A 26080-nucleotide genomic window follows, 5' to 3' on the forward strand; every position below is an offset into this window, starting at 1 on the left:
TCTACTCTCAGTGCAATAGGTCAGGCCTTGTTCTCCATGTCGATGTTTTCAAACCATCACTTCCCAAATGTTAATGTACATATAAACCACTGGGTATCTTAAGATATTCAGTTTCTGATTCAATAGATCTGGGATTGTACCTAAGATTCTGCATTTCCAACCATCTCCCAGGTGTTTCATGTGCATTATCACCTGCCCAATCAGATGTTACTTCCCCACATAAACAAAAGATACCATTTGGTATAAGCGTTCATGTTACAATTAATACCCATGTGAAAGGAAGTAAAAAGATGTTTTGCAATTCTATCAGCTTCTTCTCATGATATTTAAATGTTTTCCTGTTTCTCATTTCCTTAAAGAGGTTACATATTTTCTGACATTTTACTATTTTTGATCACTTTGCACGATGGTACTGGCATGGCCCTGACTAATTCTAGGTAACCAGGAAATATTCCCCCTGAACATTATGAATTTTGCTTATTTTAGGTCATTACTTCATTGACTACAACGATTTTTCATAGGACACTCAGAGATGCACACACAAACACACATACCATCTCATGGTGCTTTTTATTGGATTTTATCTACAAGGCATGATGGTCTAGGAACAGAGGCCTGTGTGTGCATAGGGAATCTGTGCCCACTTTCAGTCCCCCTTCACTCTAGGCTTTATCTACCTCCAAATAGGCATCTTACTCAGTGGGAACTGGCTAAATATCCAGGGTCTTTTTGTTATCATTGCCTTGAGGAAATTTTTATCTCATCTTGATACCATACCAGTTTTAACTCTCAAGGCTATACAAAACAATTGTAGCCTCTCCCTAGTAACTCTTCAAACATTTATATAGAGTCATTGAGGTCTCTTTGAGGCTTCACTTTCCAAGCTAAACATCCCCAGTTCCTTCAATCATTACTCATATGAAATGGTTTGAATTCCTCTACCATACTGTTGCTTTAAAAATTAAATAATTTTTAAGAGGGTGTGTAGGAGTGGGAATTTTGTGGCTTCCTAGGTAGATTTCTGGCATAATAACACCAAACATCTTTTGGAATCTTCATAACTTATAGGTCACCATATGGCATTCTGTTTGGGGGGAAAAAAAAAAGTTTTCGCTATACCAACTCCCACTTGTAGGGTTTTTCTGGTTTTCTTTCTTTCTTTCTTTCTTTCTTCCTTCCTTCCTTCCTTCCTTCCTTCCTTCCTTCCTTCCTTTTTCTTTCTTTTTTCTCCAGAGGTATATATGTATGAGCAGGAGTTTTGGGAGTTCTTTATGCACCTTCAATGCAAACTCTTCCACCTAGTTCAGATTCACCCCACTTCAGAGCTGCTGGACGGTTCTATGTGTTTTTCTTGCATGAAATGGAGAATAAGTAGCATCTTCCTATCTAAATGAGCTCATTATTTTTCATCTGTGCAATTTCTAATAGTGATTGTCTAAAAAAATACATAGGAATGTCAGTTTAGTGAAATCTCACATGAAGAATAATAATGGTCATTTATCTAATGGAGTTTTAATAGGAGAAGTAGTACATTGGTACTAATAAAGATCAGTAAAAAGTGACAAAATAAGACAACAATGGCCATGTGTTGTATTATACTCTGAACTCTGAACAATCAGCAGTAGTCTGGATATTTAACCAATAGGGTATTACTATCTTCCTGTATGTATGCTGTATAATATGCTAATTATAAAATAAAAAAAAATCTATCTTAATGGAATGAAGAAAGAAGTTTTCCATTTTGTTCCTAGCAAAGGGAATGGCATAGGTGAGGAGGGGTGGAAATGGGGAAGGTAGAGATGAGGATCATTAATAGAAATGTAACCCCTAATTCACATCACTCTGGTGGTCTTGGTACCTGATACATGGGTTACATGCTGCACAGTAAATAAATTCTGAATTATAAAAGATGATACACATTCAGAAATTTGGCAACCTCATTTCCTTTATCATTGTATTTGAAATTACATCATGTTTAGATGTCCCCTAACACTCAGATTGGACTTAAGTCTCTTAATAAGGAAACATTAGGCCAGAATTGATCTTCACTTTTAGTGCAGGAAATGCATACTAGTTATTCTATAAGTGTATCAAGAAGTTAATTCGAGAATATAGAACCTTTAAGCAGCTCTAGCTTATGCCTGTGTTGTCAACATGTGATCTCAGTGAAAAGTGTAAAACAGCAGACTGCCAGATGTTTTGACTATGTGATACATCACATCTTAATGTTTCTTAGGTTGGCCATAGTAATACTAGAGATTCAAGGATTTTAAAATTAACAAGTTCTATTCTAACCCTTTCTTAATCTTTACCTTAAAAATGTCTTATACTCAAAACATTCATATGTTAGAATTTTTCTTTAAAACACATGTGTTCAGGAAGAATGTTTATAAACCATAAACAAAATCTAGGAAGAACATATCATGTTTCTTAAAGTATATTATATAAACTATTGGCCAGTAAGACTATGACTGGGGAATGATATTTTCAGGTTAATCAAACACTCTGCAATATTATTCCATATGTATTATAAATTTTAAGTGCTGGGAGCTCAGTATTACTCTCATATCAAGCATGATTTCCTTGTAAATATATTTGAGGGCACTTCAAAATCTTCTGGAACTTGTGTCTTAATTTTGAGCACTAGATCCACTGTACACGAATTTCCTTCAGAAGAGTTCTAGTTAGTACCATTTCATTTAGACAATAAATTCATTCAGTAAATGAGTATTAATGCTGACTATCATTCATAGGAAGACTCTGAGGAGACGAGGCAGGTGCCATTTGAGATGGGGAGGAGGGGTGAGGGGAAGGCAGTGGCTACACCTGACCAAGACCATCAACCCCAGCCTCTCAGGACAGCATTACCACATTCTCCTTAAAACATCTTCTCTACCAAACTAATCTTCAAAGAGTCTCCTCTGAAAATGCAAATACTACTGCAGGGCATGTGTATGTAGTGCATGTATGTAGTATATGTAGTGTACTGGTATTAATTATATCTTTGTTAGCAAAAGGTTGAAAAAAGGTTGAAGAAAGGAAATGACAGAAGATAGAAAATGGTGGCATCAAAGAGGAGAAAATGGATCTCTTAGAGAAGTAGAAATACCCATGACAAATACTACTTATTTTACAGTTTTGCTTTAGGGTTTCAATTATGACAAACTATTGTTATAGATGTGGAAACATTTTATAATTTTCTCTTGGATTGGCTTCTTCTATTTGTTGTTTCCAGTGAAACTAAATGAATCCCTAGTGTCCAGATCTAATGTATTAACATAATTAATGCTACTCGAGCTGTTTGTTCCCTTTCATGAAGGTTTTTTTGAAAAGCTAAGTAAAGTCATAAATAAAGACAAACACAAAATGTCTTTGGGGGAAGACAAATAAAATGGCTACTTTCAGAACTATTAATAATCTTACAATTTTTGTCACTTAAATTTTCTTTAGTTAATGTCTTATGAAGCTAGAGGGTGTGCAATGTTTCCTCAGCCCGCTTAAATAAATCAGAAAATTCTGGTTTTGAATGCCCATAATGAAGATCAGTTACAATTATGAACAGATTTTTTTGTTTGATTGCCTTCTGAAATAACTTTCTTTTGTAACAAAAAACATTAGTGAGGATGTTTCATTAAAAATAAAAAACAAATCTTAGTTCAAAACTTAAATTACATTGCTCTATATTTATACCATCCCAGAAAAAAAATTCAGCTAAGGAAATATTCAGACACATAATTATTTTACTCTAATTGGCATTGTTAATTCACATGCACATGTACAAACAAGCATTGCGGTACAGAGTATACAGAGGTATTAAAGAGATTAAGACTGCAGGTTATCTGAGAGGAATAAAGAGTTTGGCCTGAACTGAATCTAAGATATATTTATTTGCCATTGGCCCCCTTGGTCAAAAGGAGAAAAAGAAAGGTAAATCTAAAACAGTCACTAAAGAAACAACTTTTGCTTCAGTGGCTTGGGTGATAAATTCCCCTTGGAAATAAGTGGCAAGGCAGTTGAAAAACAGCACGACTCTGGGGTCCTGCTCCTAAGAAATATACCTGTGGCATTTACTCCGAAACCAAGAAATATATGTTCTATCTATCTGTAATAGATGTCAACTTTTCAAATGAACTAGCAGAGTGTGTTTTTGAAAGTCTCTGGCTTCTACAATGAATTCAGGTTCTATGGTAAACTGGATGAATTAGCTAGATATAAAAGACTTAATAGACTATTTATAAAATCATTTAGTTGTAAAAATAAAGGCACTACAGGAGTTTTAAATTAGACTATTTTTAAAGGCTTCTTGTGAACATCTCCCCCACTCCAGACTGCCTATTTTCAAAGCATTTTATTTTAGAATCTCTTGGATACAGAAAAGAGAATTAGAATGCATAGCAAATGACTGCAAATATTTTGTTTCATTCTCATTTTAAGGTATCAGCCAAGTAACACCAGTGTATCAAATGAACTCCAAAGTTGGCAGAAGTGTTAGTAAATCTGCTCATTCCTGGTCCATTTTACCAAATATGTATTCAGATTTTTAATAAATATTTTGGAATATTTGGGCTATATATCTTCTCCTTCATGATTACAGTCAGGTACGCACAGGAAGATGATGTTATCTCTGTTAAGGAAGGATTCTTTATTTAACCTGAACATATCAACATAAGGAGATTTTGTCTATAGGATAAATTTTATTCTTTGGGAAAGAGACTGGGTTTTTCAGATATAAGCAAATAGCTATATTATAAAATCAGGTTGTAATAGGCATTATTTCCGGGGGAGGGCAAGTCCCACTGAGATGATCGTATCATTTAATAACTACTATACTACTAAAGCCTGAGAAGTTGTATGTTTAACATTAATGGTCATTAGTGAATAGGAAAAAAAGAGTATTGTGTTCTGTAATTTTGGCAAGCATATTGATTACAGTCTTTATTTAGTAACATTTTCAAGTTAATCCTGGCAGCAAAGATCTGTAAGTTTTACTGCAAGCCATCATATTTGGCTGTTACAACAGAGAACAAGCAAAAAACATTAAGTTGGGAACATATGCAGAATCTTACATATTGTTTATTCTTTCAAAGTAAAATGGAACCCTCGGACATTGTTCTAGACAATCGATTCAGGTTTCATTAATAACCTCCCTTGAAATATTCAGAAAATTGGGTTAAAATTGTTTTAGGGTGCCTGAATTTACCAGATTGTTGTTTTAATTCTTCATTCACAAAAACATATTTAAATAACAACAACAAAAATCAATGTGGAAAGTTTTTGTAAATTGCCCAAGCAATCAATTATGAATTTTATGTGAATGAACAATTTTCTGAAGATTGACTTTATTCAGTAAAACCTTCCTATTTTCCTCCTGTGAAGAAACTGTTTAGGGATAATAAATAGATATATATAAAATTATAACTGTCATTCTTAGGTGCAGATGGAAACATTAAACTCTATTAATAATTCTTTATTTTTTCATCATTATTGGAATGTTTCTTTGTGGCTAAACTTTCTTATTAACATAGCTTTAATAAGAAACATGCAGATCACATCTATTATATATATTTAGAAATATACTTCAGTGACTAATTATTATCCATCAACTGGATAGAACTCCAGTAAAATTTTCAAAACAGGATGATGTCAGTAATATGGGAAGTGTTTTTGGAATTCTGATAGTGCTGATTCAGAAATCTTACAAAACTTATGAAATTGATTAATGCCATTTTATATAAAAGTAAATTATGGTCTTAAAAAAATTTCCTCACAGACTTAGAAAGTAAATATTTGATAATGTTAAGTCATGAATGCAATAACATATTTATCTATTTTCAATTGATCAAATGACACAAAAGCAACATCATCAATATTCACACATGTTACAGACTAGTGTGAAGACACCACATGTGATGACTGTATTTGACCATCTTTGGAATGGAAAGGAAGCCCAAACATCAAACCTGATGACTACAGCATTTAGGAACAGCAAAAAGCAAAACAAACAAACAAAACAAAACAAAACAAAAAAACCACCCCACCAAAACTCAGTTCATACTTTAGGAAGCTGAGTTAGTACTTCGCTTTTCCCCCCAAGAGTACACCTGCCTTTATAAGGAAGAACCAACCATGTGAATGAGAACTGGAGTCAAGGTTAAAATAATTTTTCCCAAGAGAGTGGAGTGCATCTAAGAGAAGCAGAGGCTTAGCTCAGAGGAGCATTAATAACAAGAGGCAGCACCTCCCCTGAAAAACATTAGAGCCTCTTGGACATACGTTTGAAATTCATCCCCCCAAGTCATCCTATGACTGTAGGGATAGGTGATAATGTTCCACTATTTGAAGGGGGGAAATATAGCACCATTTAAAAAAAAATCATCACTTTAAAAAATAATACAAAAGTGGCCAAGTGTTCTAACTGTCAAGAAACCTTTGCAGATGATAAAAGAAAAGCTTTGTCTTTCCAATTATTGTTTGCCCTTCAGCTGACATACATGCTGAGTTGCATCAATAGGATTACAACGGAAACACAGTCATCTCCAGGTTTCCTCTGTTTGGATTTCTTGATCTTGTTTAAAGAAACAGGCTCAGGGAATGCACAGAAAACAAACTTCCCCAATCGAAGTTCTGAGGTCTCCCCCCACCCTCAGAAACCTGTCTAGTTTTACCCATAGCACCGGACAGAAATGTCATGGTCATGTTGCACCACTTCACTTGTTGAATTGTATGAAGACAGCTCTTGACCACAATAACTTAGTGAAGAACCTTGCTCTTAAATTAGCCCCCAAGATTTCTTTCCAGTTCGATGGTAATGTCTTACCTGCATGTGTCCCTGGTACATTCTGCTTGGGCTTCTTCAGGGCTCCCTGAGGCCGCCGGATGCGTTCCCCCGTGTTTACTTGCACACCAACAGAGGGGAGAAGGCGGCGTGCACACTGTGTTTTAGACCGTGCCTCTGAGCCCGGAGGAAGGCTCCAGGTAGCCCGGCCACGGTGGCCTCCTGGCCGTTCTGCGGGCTGCTGGGAACTGTTCTCCGCTCGGGGTGCTGAAAGCGGACACAGGAGAGCGCGCGGAGGAGACGAGGAGCCCAGGCGGCCACGCTCACCCGCAGGCGCAGGTCCTGCTTCACCCGGCGACTCTAAAACTCACTCCTTCTCCACCCAACTCTTTCTCGCTTCCTGCCGGGCTGCCTCATGTCTCTCTCACTATCTTCGTCGCGAACCCCCTCTCCTCCCAACCCTGACGTGAGCGCCCACACCAGCCGCCGCCGCAGCTGCCGAGCGGGGCGCGCGCCGCCCTCCCGGCCGCGTCCCTGCCGAGAGGCCGCGGGGCCGGGCACGCGCGCGCGTCCTCGGCGGGCCCGGGAGCAGCCCGAAGGCGGGGCGCGCACGCGGCGGCAAAGTGCCCGCGAGTGGTGGTCGCGCAAGGCGTTCAGGTGTGGCAGCTGCAACCACGGAGATTCCTGCAGAGTCGATGGTCAGATGCAAGAAAAGTGGGAGGAACATGCATTGTCTCTCCAGGAGCCATCAATAACGACCGAGCCTGTCATCCTACAGACATAATAGGCTGAGCGTGGGGGTTTTTGAAGAGTTTACTTCTGTTCTGATTCAGCTCTCACAAGTTGCCTCCATGTCACTCCGTGAATAAAGACTCCCCACTCACCCCACCCTCAATTCATTGTTGATCACTCTATTTAAAATTCCAAATCCCAGTCTCTAAGGGCCTTCCACGATTTTTCTTTCTCCCTAGCAGTTAACATCATCTAACATCCCATATATTTTACATATTTTATTTATTGTCTGTCTGTGGAGACGCAATGTTATTTCCATGAAATCGGGGATATTTAGGGAGGGGAGTGTATCTGTTTGTACACGGATGTATCAATATGATATAGTACCATCTGCCACGTGGTTGGTAGTCTAAAAATATCGGTTGAATGAATGGGTCTTTACTATATAATCTATAAGTAGAGTGTATTTACATAGGTCTCAAATTAAAGAGACTGGATAGTTTGATAGTCTTTACATTATAAATGTATAGACATACACACCGTGCGCCGGCATATATGTGTATACCGCGAATACCTAGTTTTGTTGGTAATAAGATCTCCAATTACACAATATGCCCTCCAAGTTGTATACAGCATGATATGATCCCCCCAATAGTGTAAACAGCATGATATACCTTTCATAAAGTTAAAAAATTTATCAGCTTTCTGGGAACATAAATATATATCATATATAACTATATGAAAAGGAAACCAGTAGAACAATCAATATAGTATTCAGAATGTTGGTAATTCTTGGTGAAGAGAGGCAGGGGGAGGGGATAGTGGCATTTTATATGAAGGTTAATTATCTATGTCTTAGCTATTAGCTAGGGTTGTGATTTGAGAATATGTATTACCCTGTAAAAATTGCTATTAAACATAACTATGTATGAACTAGTGAGGAAAGGGTGAAATGAATCCAAGAAATGATTAATTCAATACATCTGTGGTCCTAAAACAAGCGACTGAACAGCCAACCAACCAATCAACCACAAAATGAGTAAGACCTGTAAAGGCAAGAGATATGGAATCCTATTAGATTCCACCAATAGTTAAACTTGGAAATTTTCCTTTGTCTTCTTTAGACTTCAGCTTTTCCATGTCCAAACCCTGCATGACAAGCTCATTGTTTTATTTAGAAAATTGAGGTAAGTTCATAGAAACTGTAAACTAAAGTATCACCCATTTTTCTTTTATTGTCCTTTGTAAGATAGAACACTGGACTAGGAATCAGCAGGCTGAAGTGCTAATTCTGTCTCACTACCTCACTGCTCTTTTGATCAAGTATACTCTCTATTTCCTCATTTTTAAACAATTTTATTTATTTATTTGACAAAGAGAGAGATCACAAGTAGGCAGAGAGGCAGGCAGAGAGAGAGGGGGAGGCAAGTTCCCCACTGAGCAGAGAGCCCAGGACCCTGAGACCATGACCTGAGCTGAAGGCAGAGGCTTAACCCACTGAGTCACCCAGGCACCCCTATTTCCTCATTTTTGAAGTAAGGCAAATATCTATTCAGGCTACAGCACAGGGCTGCTAAGGACTGAATACATGCAAAGGGAGTTGTAAATTATAAACCACCATATATGAGTATGTAAACAGACTTTTTTCCAGTCCAAAAAAGATGAGTGATCATTTCCTGAGATGTCAATCTCTACAAATTTAAAAGAGGGGAAATATTTATATAAAATGCTAGCATATTGGTATAAAAATTTGGGGGGAAATTCTAGTTTGATTTGAAAGTGCTAGAGTTCTATGAAATAACAGTGGGGCCAAACGTTTTCAATCCATTATAAGCTTACCATTACCTAATGGCAAATTCAAGGAGTTATCAACCATAAAAGCATTTGGACCATCATGGCAACTACCTAGAGTTGAAGGTAAAACTCAATATATCATTTTTTAATAACTGGAGTAACTCATTTAGTTGCTCCCTACATTCAGGAAATCCCAGGTAAGTGCATCTGTGAAGATACACCTGTCTGCATCCATATTTATCAAGAACCGAGTATGTGGAAGTGCTATGCAAAGTGCTGAAATACATTGATAAATAAAACAAATATGATCTCTATCTTCATTGACCCCATAGTTAGCTTCTGGACAGAAGTACAGTTTACCATCCCAGAAAGATAAATTTATCTAGACTTTTCATAAACAAACAAGCCTCTGTAGAGATTCCACAACTTCCCATTTTCTCTATCTAAAAGTTTACATCTAACCTCTTCTAGTCAAACATTTCCCCTTCAGTTTTGAACTTTAATCCTTTCTACAGCACACATACTTCCTTCAAAGCCTGTAAATAAAGGCTTTGTGAGCAAAAACACTTGGCTGACTATTAATTCAAATGTCAGTATCTTGGGATATTTTTGATTCACAGAACCATCTAGCAGTTTATACATCTCATTTGGTTAGACCAGAAATTGCCATCCAAATCTAGCATTGTAGCTCAAGTAATATGGTGTTTGGGTGCAAAAAGAAACTTTTCATGTGCAAATAGATATACCCATAGAAAATCCATAAGATAAAGCACGTGTGAATTGTATTCTGGTGAACCCTAAGGATTTTATGATACACATAACAACAAGCTGAATCATAATATAATTATATTTGTGGAAATCTTTTTTGAAAATTGCAAATAGGTTGTTTTTAAATGATCTTGAAAGGAGAAAATGTGCATAACTTTCTCTCTCCTCTGACTTCAGTAATGGTGAAAAAGCATCTCTTTGTGTAATTTCTGTTCTCCCCAGGGAATCATTAAGGTAAACTGGCATAAGGTAAACAAATCAGAGATGCAGCAGTTTGGAAAAGGTGTGGTTCTTTGGGAACAAAGGCAAGTGGCAACAACTAGCTATGTGTCTGCTTCTCTGATACCAGAAGAAGAATGGAAATTACTGCCAAACATCAAAATGCTTTGACTTTTCACAGTATTTTGTAATTTTCATATTATTAATTGGACTCATGGAAAAATAACTTTGAAGATGAATTGGTAATACATGTGAAATTCAAACAATTATATCTATAGTAGGAAGCAAAAGAAGAATACACTGTATACTTCTGTATACACTGTGCAAGGAATGGTTACTTGTGAATCTTTTCTAATCAGACCTGCACAAGGATATACAATTCACTGGCAGTAATACCATCATCAGCAACAGTCTGACTTATAAGTGGCTGGGCTATGACTGCCTAGTTAAACTAAAAATAATTCATTATTATTAAGGCATGCATTGGATCTGAGGAAAAGAAAGATAATCCATATCTCAGTCCTTTCACACTGTTGTTTTACAACCTAAAATGGCTCATGATTTAATACCAGGTCCCAGCTCCAGAAAATATTTCTCATTTTAAATTCAAAGACCCTTGTTACTCAAAGTGATCTACTGACCAGCAGCATCAGTCTCCTGGTTAGAAATGCTGCCCCTCAGGCCCCATCTGTGACCTACTGAATCAGAATCCACATTTTAACAAGATCTCCAAGTGCTTTGTATTTACCATCAATTTGAACAACAACTGTGGTCTTGGTGGTTTATTTACTCATGTAAATATGTGGCAAAGCTAGCGCTTGCCTTTTGCAATGATAGCACATGAGTAACATTTATAATAAGAGGAAAGCACAATGCATATTCTCTTCCATTTATAAGATAATGTCACTATATTTTGAGTGGCCAGAGTACTTGCCATAAAATCAGAGCACACTCAGCTTTCTTACAGCAAGAAATGTGCTAATATTGCTTTTAGTTTTAATCATTATAATTAAATAAAGGAGTTGAGTGGTAGCAAAATATATTTTGTATTGATCAAGTTAAATTTTTATTAATAAATGAATCCTCCTGCATTTTAAATGGCTATTGAAAACTCAGGATTTATTAAATCTTTTAAAAAGCTGAGTAATAATGATGATGTCAGTATACTTGTGGATTTAAAAAAATCATTAATAATAGCCTTTTGGTGGTGATTCAACCATTCTTTTATAATCTGTACAATTCAAACCCTGCTGCTCAAAGATGGTGTAGGAGAGAACAAAAGTAAAAAAACTATAGACCTAAATTAAAATGACTAATTGGTTTTTATTGTTCAATCAGAGGGAGGAACATTTTGTTAAAGTTTGCCCACTTGCCCTTTTTATGTCTTTGACACATTGAATGCGATTAACTGGTGTTCAGGGGATTAGATCTGGAAAGAATTTTGGAAACCTACACAGCAGACCCCAGGCTGTCAAGGGGAATTATGATTGAAGAGAAGTACATGGACTCTGGTGACTAGGAGATGGCAGCAATGTTCTTCCAAATGAATAAACAAGTTGGAAGCTTCAGAGCTGGGCTTCCTATTTAACCAATTTAAGAAATTACACTAAAATAATTTACATTTTTTTCCTTTATGACAATGTTCTTTCAGCAATCCAGTATTGCTTTTAATATTAAGGGCCCTTTCTACACTTTCTTAGTCCTGGTGAAAAAATATTTGCAAACAAAAATATCTCTTGCTTTTGACTCTTCTTTACTACTCTTTCCATCAACATTCTAGCAGACACTTTAAATCCATTATCAATCTCAAAGCTAGTTTTATCACCTCCACCTGTCTCCATGCCAAGCAATCATATTCATTGCAGTCAGATCAATTTCATAAAGATGAGCATTGATCATATTACTGCCCTGTTCAAAAACCTTAGTGGTTTCTTATTGCCTAATATCCAAAATTTTAGCTTTTTATTCTTAGTTATTGAATACAGTTCACCACTCAGAGCCATATCTTCTTCTAGTGGCAGGAAGAACTGTCTCTTCTTTGAGGAAGTGTCTCTTCCCCACTTTTTTCCCATTTGTGTGGTGGGAGACATTTTACTATCAGGCTTCGGGGGTGGAACATATGACCTAGGCTAAGCCAGCAGTGCATTTAATCCCCATTGGTAACAGTTGGGGATGGTCATATGACCCAATTCAGCCAACCAGGCCAAATGGATTCTGTTCCAGGACTATCCGGAGCAGACTCTTTCTTCTTCTGGATTGGGTGCACTACTGATAGAAACTTGAAGCTGTCAGCATCAAGCACTCTAAAACTGGAAAGAAAATCACCATGGTGGAGAAATTGTCTAGTCAGGCTCCTGGGGACAAAACTTGAGCCATTAAATAAACCATACTTAAAAGCTAGCCTACTTCTGAATTTTAGTTATTTTGGTTAATGCATTCTCTTTTTTGGTTGAGTTGAAATTTTCTGGCACTTATAACCACAAGAATATTTATTAACACAATCATCTTCCACAAACTGGCCCCTGTCCTTTTTTTCAATTCTGCATATGACCTAACTTTTGTAATAACTGTACTATTATATTAATCTTCAAACAATCCAAGTTATACTCATACTCTTTCTTTGTCTTAGAATATACTCTCTGTCTTTCTACTCCTTTGGAATGAAAACTCAGTCATTTTTCCAGTTTGGTCTCAAATTCCATTACCTTCATAAAACCTTAATTGATCCTCCACTTGAATACATCTTCATGGTGGGAACTTATAACACAAAATTCTTTTATTTTAAAAATATTTTATTTATTTATTTGAGAGAGAGAGAGCGTGAGCAGAGGTGAGCGGCAGAGGCAGACTCTCCACTGAGCAGGGAGCCCAGTGTGGGACTCCATCCCAGGACTCCGAGATCATGACCTGAGTTGAAGAGAGATGCTTAATTGAGTGAGCCACCCAGGTGCCCCACAAAATTCTTTTAATTCACAAAATTTTTCTCTTGTTTAATTATATCTGTGCTTCTTTACTCCTTATTAGATATAGGCAGATAGAGGCAAGAACCTTATTTTACTCTTTGTTTTGCCAAAATAACTTACAACATCTTACATGTAAAAAAGTCCCAATATTAATCGATAACATAAATTATTTTGGAAGTATTTGGAAGAGTATAAAATTTTTGAAAATAATTTAAAAATTACTTATTCCAAAGACACACTTCAGATATATATTTTCTAAATAAAATATTAAAGTAATTGTTGATTTTATGTAGAATCACACAATACTAAGGCTGAAAAAAACTTACAGCTTTTGTGGCCTGACTTCCCTTTTTCAAATAAAGATTGTGAGGATCAATGAAGTCAAGTGCCTATTCCTGATGTGCTTTTACTGATGTGAAACAATTCTATTTTTGACTCTATAAAAGAATTTGGAGTATAATTACTCAAAGTTCACTATAGTGATAACATTCAGTTCATGCCATAAAATGCTGCTATCTGAATTAAAAAAAAAAATGAATTAGTGTCCTAAGGGCAGGTAAGTGGATAATTACTGGATAAATAGTTAGACTTGGGAAAAACTAACTATCCTCACAAAGGTATTTTAGGAATGTGATAGAAGCAAAAATTTACTGGGTGCCTGGGTGGCTCAGTGGGTTAAAGCCTCTGCCTTCAGCTCAGGTCATGGTCTTAGGGTTCTGGGATGGAGCTCCACATCGGGCTCTCTGCTCAACAGGGAACCTGCTTCCTCCTCTCTCTCTGCCTGCCTCTCTGACTACTTGTAATCTCTGTCTATCAAATAAATAAATAAAAATCTTTTTTAAAAAAAGAAGCAAAAATTTACCTTATATCAATAAAAATATCTCATTCTATGTTCACAAAAACAGGGTATCTGATTTTTTAAAGAATTCACATTAGAAGGAGATATGCAACATTGAAAAATTATAGAAATGATACAACCTACAAGAAAAACAATTATTTCTAAGGCAAATTTGTGGTTCTAATCCTCATTCAGACAATTCTCATTTCTTAGAATACCTTATTCCCACTTCCCTACTATTACAAAAAAAAAACAGTTGTATGGGGGAAAATGAAAGCTTAAGGCTATTTTGAAAGAAGAAATAAGATTTTGATGTGATATATAATACCTGTAGATAAATGCTTATAAAACAATAAATGTTTGATAATAAAATAGTCTTGGTATTTATTAAAGCCTATGGAATTTTATAGCAGGATGGCAGAAACTAATTGTTTTTTTTTTTAATTCCATGAAGAGTGAATCACTAGGACCACTAAAATATTATATATTTAGAATGCCTTAGTTTAGACTATTATATTCCTTCTGGGCTAATTGAGAAGAGCCTCCTAAATATTTAAACATCCCCTATAAAATGAGAGTCAACAATTAAAAGTAAATGTAAATTGAAGATGGCAGAGTAGGAGGACCCTAAGCTCACCTTGTCCCAGGGATACAACTAGATAATACTATCAGTGTAAATAACCTAGAAAACAACCTAGAGACTTCCAGAATAAAGTCCAAATAAAGCTAAGCTAAGTAGAAAAGAGACCACACCAAAAGGGTAGGAAGGGCAGAGACACAGTCTGTAGCTAAATGGAACTGTGGGACATTCACAGAAGAAAGGCATGCAGAGGGGGAAGTGAGGGGTGAGAAACAGATTTTCATATCAGGAAGCTCACATAGGTAAGACAAGTTCCCATAACATTTGGCTTTGAAAAACAGAGGGGCTGAATTCTGTGAGTTCTTACAAGCAGTAGGACTTAAAACTTAGAATTTTAAAAAATCAGACTTGGTTGGCTCTGGGAGAAAAGGAGTGTGAAATGGAAACTGAATCACCCCTCTTACAGAAACCACACAACAAACAACCCACACCCAAGAGGAGACAGCATAGAAGCAGCAGTTGAAAAAGCCTGGAGTATATGGGAGGGAGAATTATTTGCGGATCTTAGAGCATGCGCCAGAGGGACAGAGATCCTGGGAGACATCTCCACGAAAAAAGCTGGCAGGTGCTATTTCCCTCTCCCACCTCCCATTCAAAAACACACTTGCCACTTCTAGGGAAGAGCATGGATTTGACACTCATTAGTTTGGGGAAGGAAACAGAAACAGAAATCCAGATCCAGGAAGCATATGAAGCCCTCAACAAAACCAATCCAAGGACGTCCATACCAAGATACTTAGTAGTTAAAATGGCAAAAAGTAGTGATCAAAACAGAATTTTAAAAGCAGCAAAAGAAAAAGGGAACAGTTACATACAAAGGAAATGTCACAATGCTATCAGCTGATTTTTAAGCAGAAACTTTGCAGGTCAAAAGGGAGTGTCACAATATATTCAAAGAGCCGAAAAGAAAAAATATGCAGTGAAGAATACTCTAAGCAGCAAGACTGTCATTCAGAACAGAAAAAAACAGATAGAATTTCCCAAACAAAAGTTAAAAGAATTCATGACTAGTACATCAGACCTACAAGAAATGTTAAAGAGGACTCTGAGTAGAAAGGAAAGACCATAAATAAGAGTAAGAAAAGTAGGAAGAACAAAAGCAGTGAAAATAAGTATATCTATAAAAATCAGTCAAAAGACTAACAAAATAAAAAGATGCAAAATATGAAACCATATACCTAAAACCTGCACTGGGGGAAGGAAAGGAATAAAGAATGGGTTCAAACTTAAGCTAACATTAGCATAATATAGACTGCTATATACAGACAAACTAAATGGTAACCCAAAGTCAAAAACCATTGATAGATATGCAAAAAATAAAAAGAAATGACTCCAAGTATGTCAGTAAAGAAAGCCAACTAATCATGACAGAAGAGAGCAAGAGAAGAATGGAATAAAGGAACAAAAAAAAAGATAATAAAAGCAACCCAAAATAAGTAACAAATGGAAATAAATACCTATCTATCAATAATTAACTTGAATGTAAATGGATTAAATGCTCCAGTAAAAAGACATAGAGTGATGGAATGGACAAAAATACAAGACCCATCTATATGCTGCCTATAAGAAACTCATTTCAGATCTAAAAATGCATAAGATTGAAAGTGAAGGGATGGAAAAGCATTTACCATATAAATGGAATTGGAAAGAAAACTAACTAACAATAGTTGTCTCAGACAAACTAGATTTTAGAACAAAGACTGTAACAAGAGACAAAGAAGGACACTATATAATAATAAAGAAAGAAACTCAATAAGAAGATATAACAATTATAAAAATTCATGTACCCAACATAAGAGCACCCAAATAATTGATAGTAATACAATAAGAGTAGGGAACTTTAACATTCCACTTACATCAATGGACAGATCATCCAAACAGAAAATCTACAAAGAGTAGCTTTGAATGACGCACTGGACCAGATAGATTTAATAAATATATTTAGAACATTTTATATCAAAGCAGCAGAATATACATTCATTTCAAATGCATTTGAACATTCTCCAAAATAGATCACATATTAGCCCACAAAACAAATCTCAACAAATTAAAAATACTGAAGTCCTACCATGCATTTTTTCTGACCACATCTTTTCTGAACTTCCAAATTCATTCTATGAGACCAGCATTACTAGCATTATTTCTGTGAAACTAGAAATCAACCATAAGAAAAAAATCTAGAAAGAACACAAATGCATGGAGATTAAAGAACATGCTACTAAACAATGCATGATTATCTAAGAAATCAAAGAGGAAATAAAAAAATACATGGATACAAATAAAAATGAAAACACAATGGTTCAAACCCTTTGGGATGCAGCAAAACTGTTCTAAAAGGTAAGTTTAATGTGATATAGGCCTACCTCAAGAAGGAAGAAGAATTTCAAATAAACAACTTCAGCTTACACCAAAAATGAGCTAGAAAAAGAAAAAAAAAGAGTTAAAAAAAGAAAAAGAAAAAAGAGCTAGAAAAAGTTTTATTTAGACAAATAAACCCTAAAACTGTCAGAAGAAAGGAAATAAATATTTGAACATAAATAAATGAAATAGAAATTAAAATAAACAATAGAACACATCATTGAAACCAGGAACTGGGTTTTTGAAAAGATCGACAAAATTCGTAAGCCAGGCTTATCAAAAAGAGAGAGGGAGAGGGAAAAAGAGAAAGAGAGAGAGAAGACACTCAAACAAAATCAGAAATGAAAGTGGAGAAATAACAACTAACACCATGGAAACATAAAGTCTTGTCAGAGAATACTATTAAAGAGTATATGCCAACAAATTGAACAACCTAGAAGAAATGGATAAATTCTTACAATAAATATATAACCTCCCAAAACTGCATCAAGAAGAAATAGAAAATTTGAACAAACCAATTACCAGCAATGAAATTAAATCAATAATCAAAAAGTTCCCAACAGGGGCACCTGGTGACTCAGGTGGTTAAGCATCTGACTTTTGATTTTGGCTCAGGTTATGATCTCAGGGTTGGGAGACTGAGCCCTGCATCAGGCTCTCTGCTCAGTGTGGAATCTGCCTGAGATTCTCCATCTCCTTCTCCCTCTGCCCTCCCTACTGCTTGTGTGCACTCTCTCTCTAAATAAATTCTTAAAAAGAAAAGCCTCCAACAAATAAAATTCCAGAACTACATAGGTTCACACATGACTTCTACCAAACATTTAAAGAAGAGTTAATACTTGTTTTTTCAAAATTTTCCAAAATATAAAAGAGGAAAGAAAACTTCCAAATTTATTCTATGAGACCAGCATCACTCTGATTTCAAAACCAGATAAAGACACTACAAAAAAGAGAACTAGAGCGTATCATGCTTAGCGAAATAAGTCAAGCAGAGAAAGACAACTATCATATGATCTCCCTGATATGAGGAAGTTGTGATGCAACATGGGGGCTTAAGTGGGTACGAGAAGAATAAATGAAACAAGATGGGATTGGGAGGGAGACAAACCATAAGTGACTCTTAATCTCACAAAACAAACTGAGGGTTGCTGGGGGGAGGGGGTTTGGGAGAAGGGGGTGGGATTATGGACATTGGGGAGGGTATGTGCTTTGGTGAGTGCTGTGAAGTGTGTAAACCTGGTGATTCACAGACCTGTACCCCTGGGGATAAAAATATATGTTCATAAAAATAAAAATATAAAAAAATAAATAAATAATAAATAAAAAGAGAACTACAGGCCAATATCTCTGATGAACATGGATGCAAAAATCCTCAACAAAATATTAGCAAACTGAACCCAACAATACATTAAAAAAAGCATTCACCACGATCATGTGGGATTTATTCCTGGGATGCAAGGGTGGTTCAGTAGTCATGAATCAATCAACATGATAAATGATATTAATGATAGACTAAAAACCATATGATCATTTCAATAGATGCAGAAAAAGCAATTGGCAAAGTACAACATCCATTCATGATAAAAACCTTCAACAAAGTAGGTTTAGAGGTCATATACTTCAACATAGTAAAAGTCATATGTGAAAAACCCATAGCTATCACACTCAATGGTAAAACCCTGAAAGCTTTTCCTCTAAGGTCAGGAACAAGGCAAGGATATCCACTCTCACCACTTTTATTTAACATAATACTGGAAGTCCTAGCTAGATCAACCAGGCAACAAAAAGAAAGAAAAAGCAACCAAATTGGTAAGGAAGAAGTTAAATGTTCACTATTTGTAGATGACATGATATTACATATAGTAAACCTTAAAGATTCCACCAAAAAACTACTAGAACTGATAAATTAATTCAATAAGATCACAGGATACAAAATCAATATCCAGAAATCCATTGCATTCTATATACTAACAATGAAACAGTCCAAAGAGAAATTAAGAAAGCAATCCCATTTACAATTGCTTAGCTATGGAGGTGAAAAGATTGTATTTTAAAAACTGTAAAACATTGATGAAAAAATTGAGGATGACACAAACAAATAGAATGGAAGAACAGATATTGTTAAAATGTCCCTATTTCCCAAAGAAATCTACACATTTAATGCAATCCATATCAAAATACCAACAGCATTTTTCACAGAATTAGAACAAACAACCCTAAAATTTGTATGAAACCACAGAAGACCCTGAAGCCAAAGCGATCTTGAAAAAGAAAAACAAAACTGGAGGTATCACAATTCCAGACTTCAAGTTATATAGCAAAGCTATAGGGATCAAGACAATATGGTACTGGCACAAAAATAGACACATAGATCAATAGAGCAGAACAGAAAACCCAGAAATAAAACATGATTATATGGTCAATTAATTTTCAAGAAACTAGGCAAGAGTATCCAATGGGAAAAGACAGTGTCACAACAAACAGTGTTGGGAAAACTGGACAGCTCTATGAAAAGAATGAAACTGGACCACTTTCTTTTCTTTTTTTTTTTTTTTTTTTTAAGATTTTATTTATTTATTTATTTGACAGAGAGAGAGAGATGACAAGTAGGCAGAGAGGCAGGCAGAGAGAGAGGGGCAAGCAGGCTCCCTGCTAAGCAGAGAGCCCAATGCGGGGCTCAGTCCCAGGACCCTGAGATCATGACCTGAGCCAAAGGCAGAGGCTTAATCCCCTGAGCCACCCAGGCACCCCTGGAGAACTTTCTTACACCATACACAAAGATAAAGTCAAAATGGATTAATAACCTAAATGTGATACCTCAAACCATAAAAATCCTAGAAGAGAGCAAAGGCAATAATTTCTCTCACATTGACCATAGCAACATCTTTCTAGATATGTCTCCTGGGGCAAGGGAAATGAAAGGAAAAATAAACTATTGGGACTTGATCAAAATAAACAGGTTTTGCACAACAAAAGAAATAATCAAGAAAACAAAAAGCCTACTGAATGGCAGAAGATGTAAGCCCATAATAAATCTGAAAAATGGTTAGTATCCAAAATATACAGAAAAATCATGCAACTCAAAACCAAAAAAGAAGTCATCCAATTTAAAAATGGGCAGAAGACATGAACAGACATTTCTCTAAAGAAGACATACATATGGTCAACAGACTCATGAAAAGATGTTCAGCATCACTTCTCATCATTGAAATGAAAATCAAAATCACAATGGGATATCACTTTACACTTGTAAGAATGGCTAAAATAAAAAACACAAGAAACAAGAAGTATTGGTGAGGATGTGGAGAGAAGGCAATCCTTGTGCACTCATAGTGGGAAGGCAAACTGGTGCAGCCACTGTGAAAAAACACTCTTTTCTTAAAAAATTAAAAATAGAACTACCCTATATTCCAGTAATTACAACACTGTGTATTCACCCAAAGAGTATAAAGGATATATGCACTCTTATGTTTATTGCAACATTATTTACAATATCCAAAATATGGAAGCAGCCCAAGTGTACGCTGATAGATGAATGGATAAAGAAATGGTATATTTATACAATGGACTATTATTTACCCATTAAAAGGAGTGAAATCTTGCCATTTGCAACAACATGGATGGCCCTAACTGGTATAATGTTAAGCAGAATAAGTCAGTCAGAGAAAAATAAATACCATATGATTTCATTCACATGTGGATTTTAAGAAAAAAAAAATGAACAAAGAAAAAAAAGACTGATAAAAAAACAGATTCTTGGGGCACCTGGGTGGCTCATTCAGTTAAGCACCCAACTCTTGGTTTCAGAACAGGTTGTGATCTCTGGGTCATGAGATCAACTCCCAAGTCTGGGCTCAGTGTGGAGTCTGCTTGAGATTCTCTCTCCCTCTCCTTTTGTACCCCCTGCCCCCATGCACACTTTCTCTCAAATAAATAAATAAATAAATTTTTAAAAAATGAAACAAACCAAAAACCAGATTCTTAACTATACGGAACAAATAGATAGTTACCAGAGATGAGGTGGGTGGGGGAGTGGGTGAAATATATGAAGAGGATTAAGAATGTACTTATCTTGATGAGCACTGACTTATGTATAGAATTGTTGAATCACTATATTGTATACTGAAACTAACGTAACACCACATGTTAGCTATCTTGGAATTAAAATAAAATTAAAATAAATAAATGTAAATTATTTTATTTGCTGTCCATAGAGTATGCCATAATGGATTATATCACCAGTGAGGAGGGGCAGAGGGAGGTTCATCCATGGGTAGCTCTCTTGCTTCTTTCACACCCAGACTCTGGCCCCACATGACCTAAACTGATAATGTTTAGGATCATGTTAGGTCATGAGATCATGACCTAAACTGAAGTCCAGAGTAGGCTGCCTAACCCACTGAGCCACCCAGGCACCCCAAATTTAAATTATTTTAAAAACAATCCTTCAACTTTCTCTACTGGAAAGAAGATAAAATCCATATTATTTTTAGCACAGGTAAAGCTCTTCACTGTTTTTTGCATCCAAGCTTCTTTCCCCACAAGTCCTCAGGTATAATTCAGGATTATCCAGCTCTTTGCTGTCCATAGAGTATGCCATAATGGATTATATCACCAGACCTCTATGCATGCTGGTTCATCCATGGGTAGCTCTCTTGCTTCTTTCTTCTCCTTGATATGCTAGGAATCCATATATTGCGTTAGGCTTTTATTCAAGTATCAGCTTTACTGTAAAGTTTTCCTTAACTCCTGCATGCCTTGTTTGTGATGGCATACTAGTTTTACAAACATGTCATCAGTGTTATTTTATGAGTATAATTATTTATTTACAAATCTCCCTCTTCCACCAGGCTCTACGGTCCCTTGCAGGTAGAAATTGTTCTTAACCATTACTGTTTATTCACAGCTGAGCACAGTGTCTTGTATTCTGCAAGCTTACTAAAGGTTTGTTGAATGAATAAATGTTCATCTTTTTAATAGTAGCCTTGAATTTTCTGAAGTGATGAAGTTAAATTTTTTTTTTTTTTTTTTTTAAAGAGAGGGACTGCATACACGCAAGGGTGAGGGGTCAGAAGGAGAGAGAGAAAGAGAATCCTCAAGCAGACTCCCTACTGAATGAGGAGGCCAATACCAGGCTCTATCTCACAAAACTGAAATATGACTGAGCTGAAACCAAGAGTCAGACACTCAAGTGACCGAGCCACCCAGATGACCCTGATGCAATAAATTCTCAGTGACTAAATATGCAAGAAAGATGTCAATAGTAATCAAGAAAAGAAAATGCAACTTTTATCCATTTAGCAAAATAAAAAATTGGTCATTCAAAACAAATGGAGTCTTAAGTCCTCTAATGAGAAGTTATTTTCAGGCACATGCAGTATTAAGTAAATTAAGACCCACAAACGGGTAGAGCTGAAAAGGATGCTGGAACTCACCTGGATCATGCCCTTGATTTTACAGATGAAGAAACTGAGGCCTAGACAAATTAAGGACTAACTTGATCAAGGTTTCAGCCTTAATCAGTGCATTAAATGCATTGATCAAAATATCAGGGCTTGACTGCTTCAGGAAAAAGAGTGTAAGAACTACCTGACCAACTTACTGGACCTTCTTGAAAGTCAGGAAAAGCCTAAGGATACCCAGGGCAGCTTTGAAGATGTGGTTCCCTACTCACTGTGAAGAAGAAAGGCTTTCGGTAGGGTTGGTGGGAAATTTGATAGATTCTCTGCTGTAATGAATTGATAAGGCTCACTTTATACCAGCAAGTACTCCTAAGGCTGTTGATTTAATCTGCTAAATAAGAATATAGCTTGAGCTTTGGAATATTTCAGGCTTTGAAAAGATATTCCCAACATAAAAGACAGACAATGGGCAATTATACTTAATATGTAAATATCTTCATTAATAAATTTACAAAATAATCCAATAAGAACATGGGCAGGGCGCCTGGGTGGCTCAGTGGGTTAAGCCGCTGCCTTCGGCTCAGGTCGTGATCTCAGGGTCCTGGGATCGAGTCCCGCATCGGGCTCTCTGCTCAGCAGGGAGCCTGCTTCCTCCTCTCTCTCTCTCTGCCTGCCTCTCTGCCTACTTGTGATCTTTCTCTGTCAAATAAATAAATAAAATCTTTAAAAAAAAAAAAAAGAACATGGGCAAAACATGAATAGAAAATTTATAAAATAAAGAAGTATAAATGGTCAATAAATGTAAATAATCAACAAATAAAAATTAACAAAAATAGTAATAAAAATGGTTAAATATAGGAGCATCATTATCATATCATGTTCGTAATGGATTTTTTTAAAAAAGAAAATGCTCAGTATTGATTGGAGGGGTACTTGAAATGGATACATTCTCACATTGAATTAGGATTCTATCACTAGGACAACTTTCCTGGAGGATGGTTTGGCTATATGGATCAAGAACTTCAAAAATGTTTATACTGGGAGACTTAGTATTTCCACTTTTAAGAATTTAAAATTAATTACAAATTTACACAGAGATTTATAAATGAAGCATTGTTTATAATAATAGAAAATTAGGAACAACTAAAGTGCCCCAAAATAGGAAAATGGTAAGTAATTAATTTGGATATGATGTAACACTTTTCATCATTAAAAAGTGTGATTTGGAAACAAATGATGTGGAAAATGTTTTAGTAAATATTAGTGAAAAAAGTAGTTATCTGTCATAATAGTATATATAGCAGAATCTGCATGTATATATGGAGTATATGTGTTATGTACACTTAAATGTATGTATGTATACATTAATGTGTGTGTGTGTGTATATATATATAATTCCTTGCTATCTCACTTTCACTATGTGAACATTCATTGTAATCACTTGTACAAAATCACTTGTAAACAAAAATTGACTAACCAATTCACCATCTAAACCCATTACCTAAATTAAAAACAAAACTATAAGGAATTTGCAAACATTGTGTAGAGAAGGCTCTTCAGCTGCTGTTGAGTCCTAGCAAGAAGATGATTAGAGTGCTGCAGGCTCATTGCACCTGCCTCACACAGGAGTGTAAATATACTATGTTATCACTATAATTTTCCTCCTCTCCCCTGCAGTCTAGGCATTCAACACTGCCAATGATAGCTTCTGTCTTGTACTACAGGGCTCAACCAGCTCAGGTCCAATTCAGGTGTTACTTTTATTATCTAATTATTTTATTGTTTATGTTACAATATATATTTACTGGGGCATGAAGGAAAAATGTAATTTTATTTGCTAATTACAGATTCCATAAGTACTGCTTATAAATATACCTACTAATGAGTTCATTAAGAGTTTAATAATTGGTCATTGTTGTTTTATATGCATTATATTATGCAGAAATTCTTGGTGGGTTGTTACATTTGTGTTTAAGAGTATTTTAATGATACTTGGAGAAATCATTTGGAAAGTTTTGATGGGATGAGAACATTTTTAAAATTTAAAGTAATGAAATATCACTTCTGTTCATTAAAAATGTTCTATTCAACACTTTTTGAGAAGCAGATTATATTGAGATAATGAAGATAATAAGAAATGCTTGTATGTGGGTGTGTAGTTCTCAATTCTGTGCCATAATTAAATGTCCCCCAAATTTGTCTTCTCTGTGATACTGTGAAGTTATGTTGAGTTTTACATTGTATTTCCATATTTTCTAAATTTTGTAAAATGAGGTTTTGCCATAAATCTTTTCCAATGAAACAAAAGAAGGAAGTGAAATATATGAAGGTCTCAGAACTCCACTTCAGTGACTTCAGGTTGGGGAAAAAGTTGAACCATATTTGTATAAGGGATGTGGAAAGAGTGATTTTTTTTGCATAACTTTATCATGATTAGAACCTGCATTTATGACATGGGTTCTGAGAAAAGAGTTTATAAATAAGTACTTAGCAGAATCCTCTCTTTTTCTCTTTTGGATCTGAGTTCATTCTTGTGTCTCTTGAGTGGCATTGTGAGCAAGAAGGTAGAAGCCAGCAACTCTAGGTGACAAACATAAATTCTAGGCATTTAACATTAGGAAGGATACCTTGTAATTATATTATTTGCAAGGAAGGAACATAAATATTTAAAAGTACTATTAAAGCTGTATGGTAGGGAGAGCCAAACCATTTCTCAGCTGTCCCCAAGTTCTCCAGCCTTCAGGAGTTCCCTTCCTTAGTAAACAGTGGAGGTTCTCTGAATCAACTGATTAGTAGGAAGTTCTGTTCATACTTATATCCCTCCTTCTGAGATTTCCCAAGAGTAATTAGAGGTCCCTTGTTTATCTAGATGGCACTATTTAATAAAAACATACAAAAGCAAGAATTTCCCTGGAAAAGGTAAATATATAACAGATAGTGGATCAAGCACTTATAAAGCAAGCATGAAGGTTAAAAGACAAAAGCATGGGATGCCTGGGTGGCTCAGTTGGTTAAGCAGCTGCCTTCGGCTCAGGTCATGATCCCAGCGTCCTGGGATGGAGTCCCACATCAGGCTCCTTGCTCGGCAGGGAGCCTGCTTTTCCCTCTGCCTTCATCTTCCAGTGTCACTTTCTCTCTCTCTCACTGACAAATAAATAAATAAAATCATTTAAAAAAAAAATAAAAGACAAAAGCAATAAAGTTAATTAAAATTATAATAACTAAAGGAAGTATAAAATAAAAAGATGTGAAATGTGTCATCAAAAGTATAAAATATGGGGTGGGGAATAAAAAGGTAAAGCTTTGGAATGCACAGAAAATTAAGTTGCTATCAACTTAAAACAGACTGCTGCTATTTATATAGGGTATTTTATATGAACCTCATGATAACTACTACAAGGAAAAAGCTTAGAGTAAATACAAAAAATGGGAAAGGAATCTAAACATAACACTAAGGAAATCTATCAAACCACAAGGTAAAAGAGAAAGAGAAGAACAGAGATGGACTATGAAAACAGCCAGAAAACAATTAACAAAATGGCAATAAGTATATACTTATCAATAATTATTTTGAATGTATATGGACTAAAT

General features: G+C 35.7%; 1 protein-coding gene across 3 annotated transcripts in view; it reads right to left on the bottom strand.

Moving 5' to 3' along the window:
* Positions 1 to 7310, bottom strand: part of PEX5L (peroxisomal biogenesis factor 5 like) — a 225736-nt gene extending 218426 nt beyond the window's left edge. For 2 of the 3 annotated variants that reach the window (XM_004756646.3, XM_004756642.3), the window contains exon 1: positions 6818 to 7309. Coding sequence is in view for 2 of the 3 variants with exons in the window: in XM_004756642.3 (XP_004756699.1) it covers positions 6818 to 6838 (21 nt within the window). In the remaining variant the exon portion in view is untranslated. Of the gene's footprint in view, positions 1 to 6817 lie in introns of all 3 variants that reach the window. The other variant, XM_004756644.3, reaches the window with a different exon arrangement.
* Between the last annotated feature and the right edge of the window lie 18770 nt (positions 7311 to 26080).

This window comes from Mustela putorius, unplaced genomic scaffold, assembly GCF_011764305.1.
Source record: "Mustela putorius furo isolate JIRA1106 unplaced genomic scaffold, ASM1176430v1.1 tig00003834_pilon_pilon_pilon, whole genome shotgun sequence".
In the NCBI taxonomy this organism is placed as follows: domain Eukaryota; kingdom Metazoa; phylum Chordata; class Mammalia; order Carnivora; family Mustelidae; genus Mustela; species Mustela putorius.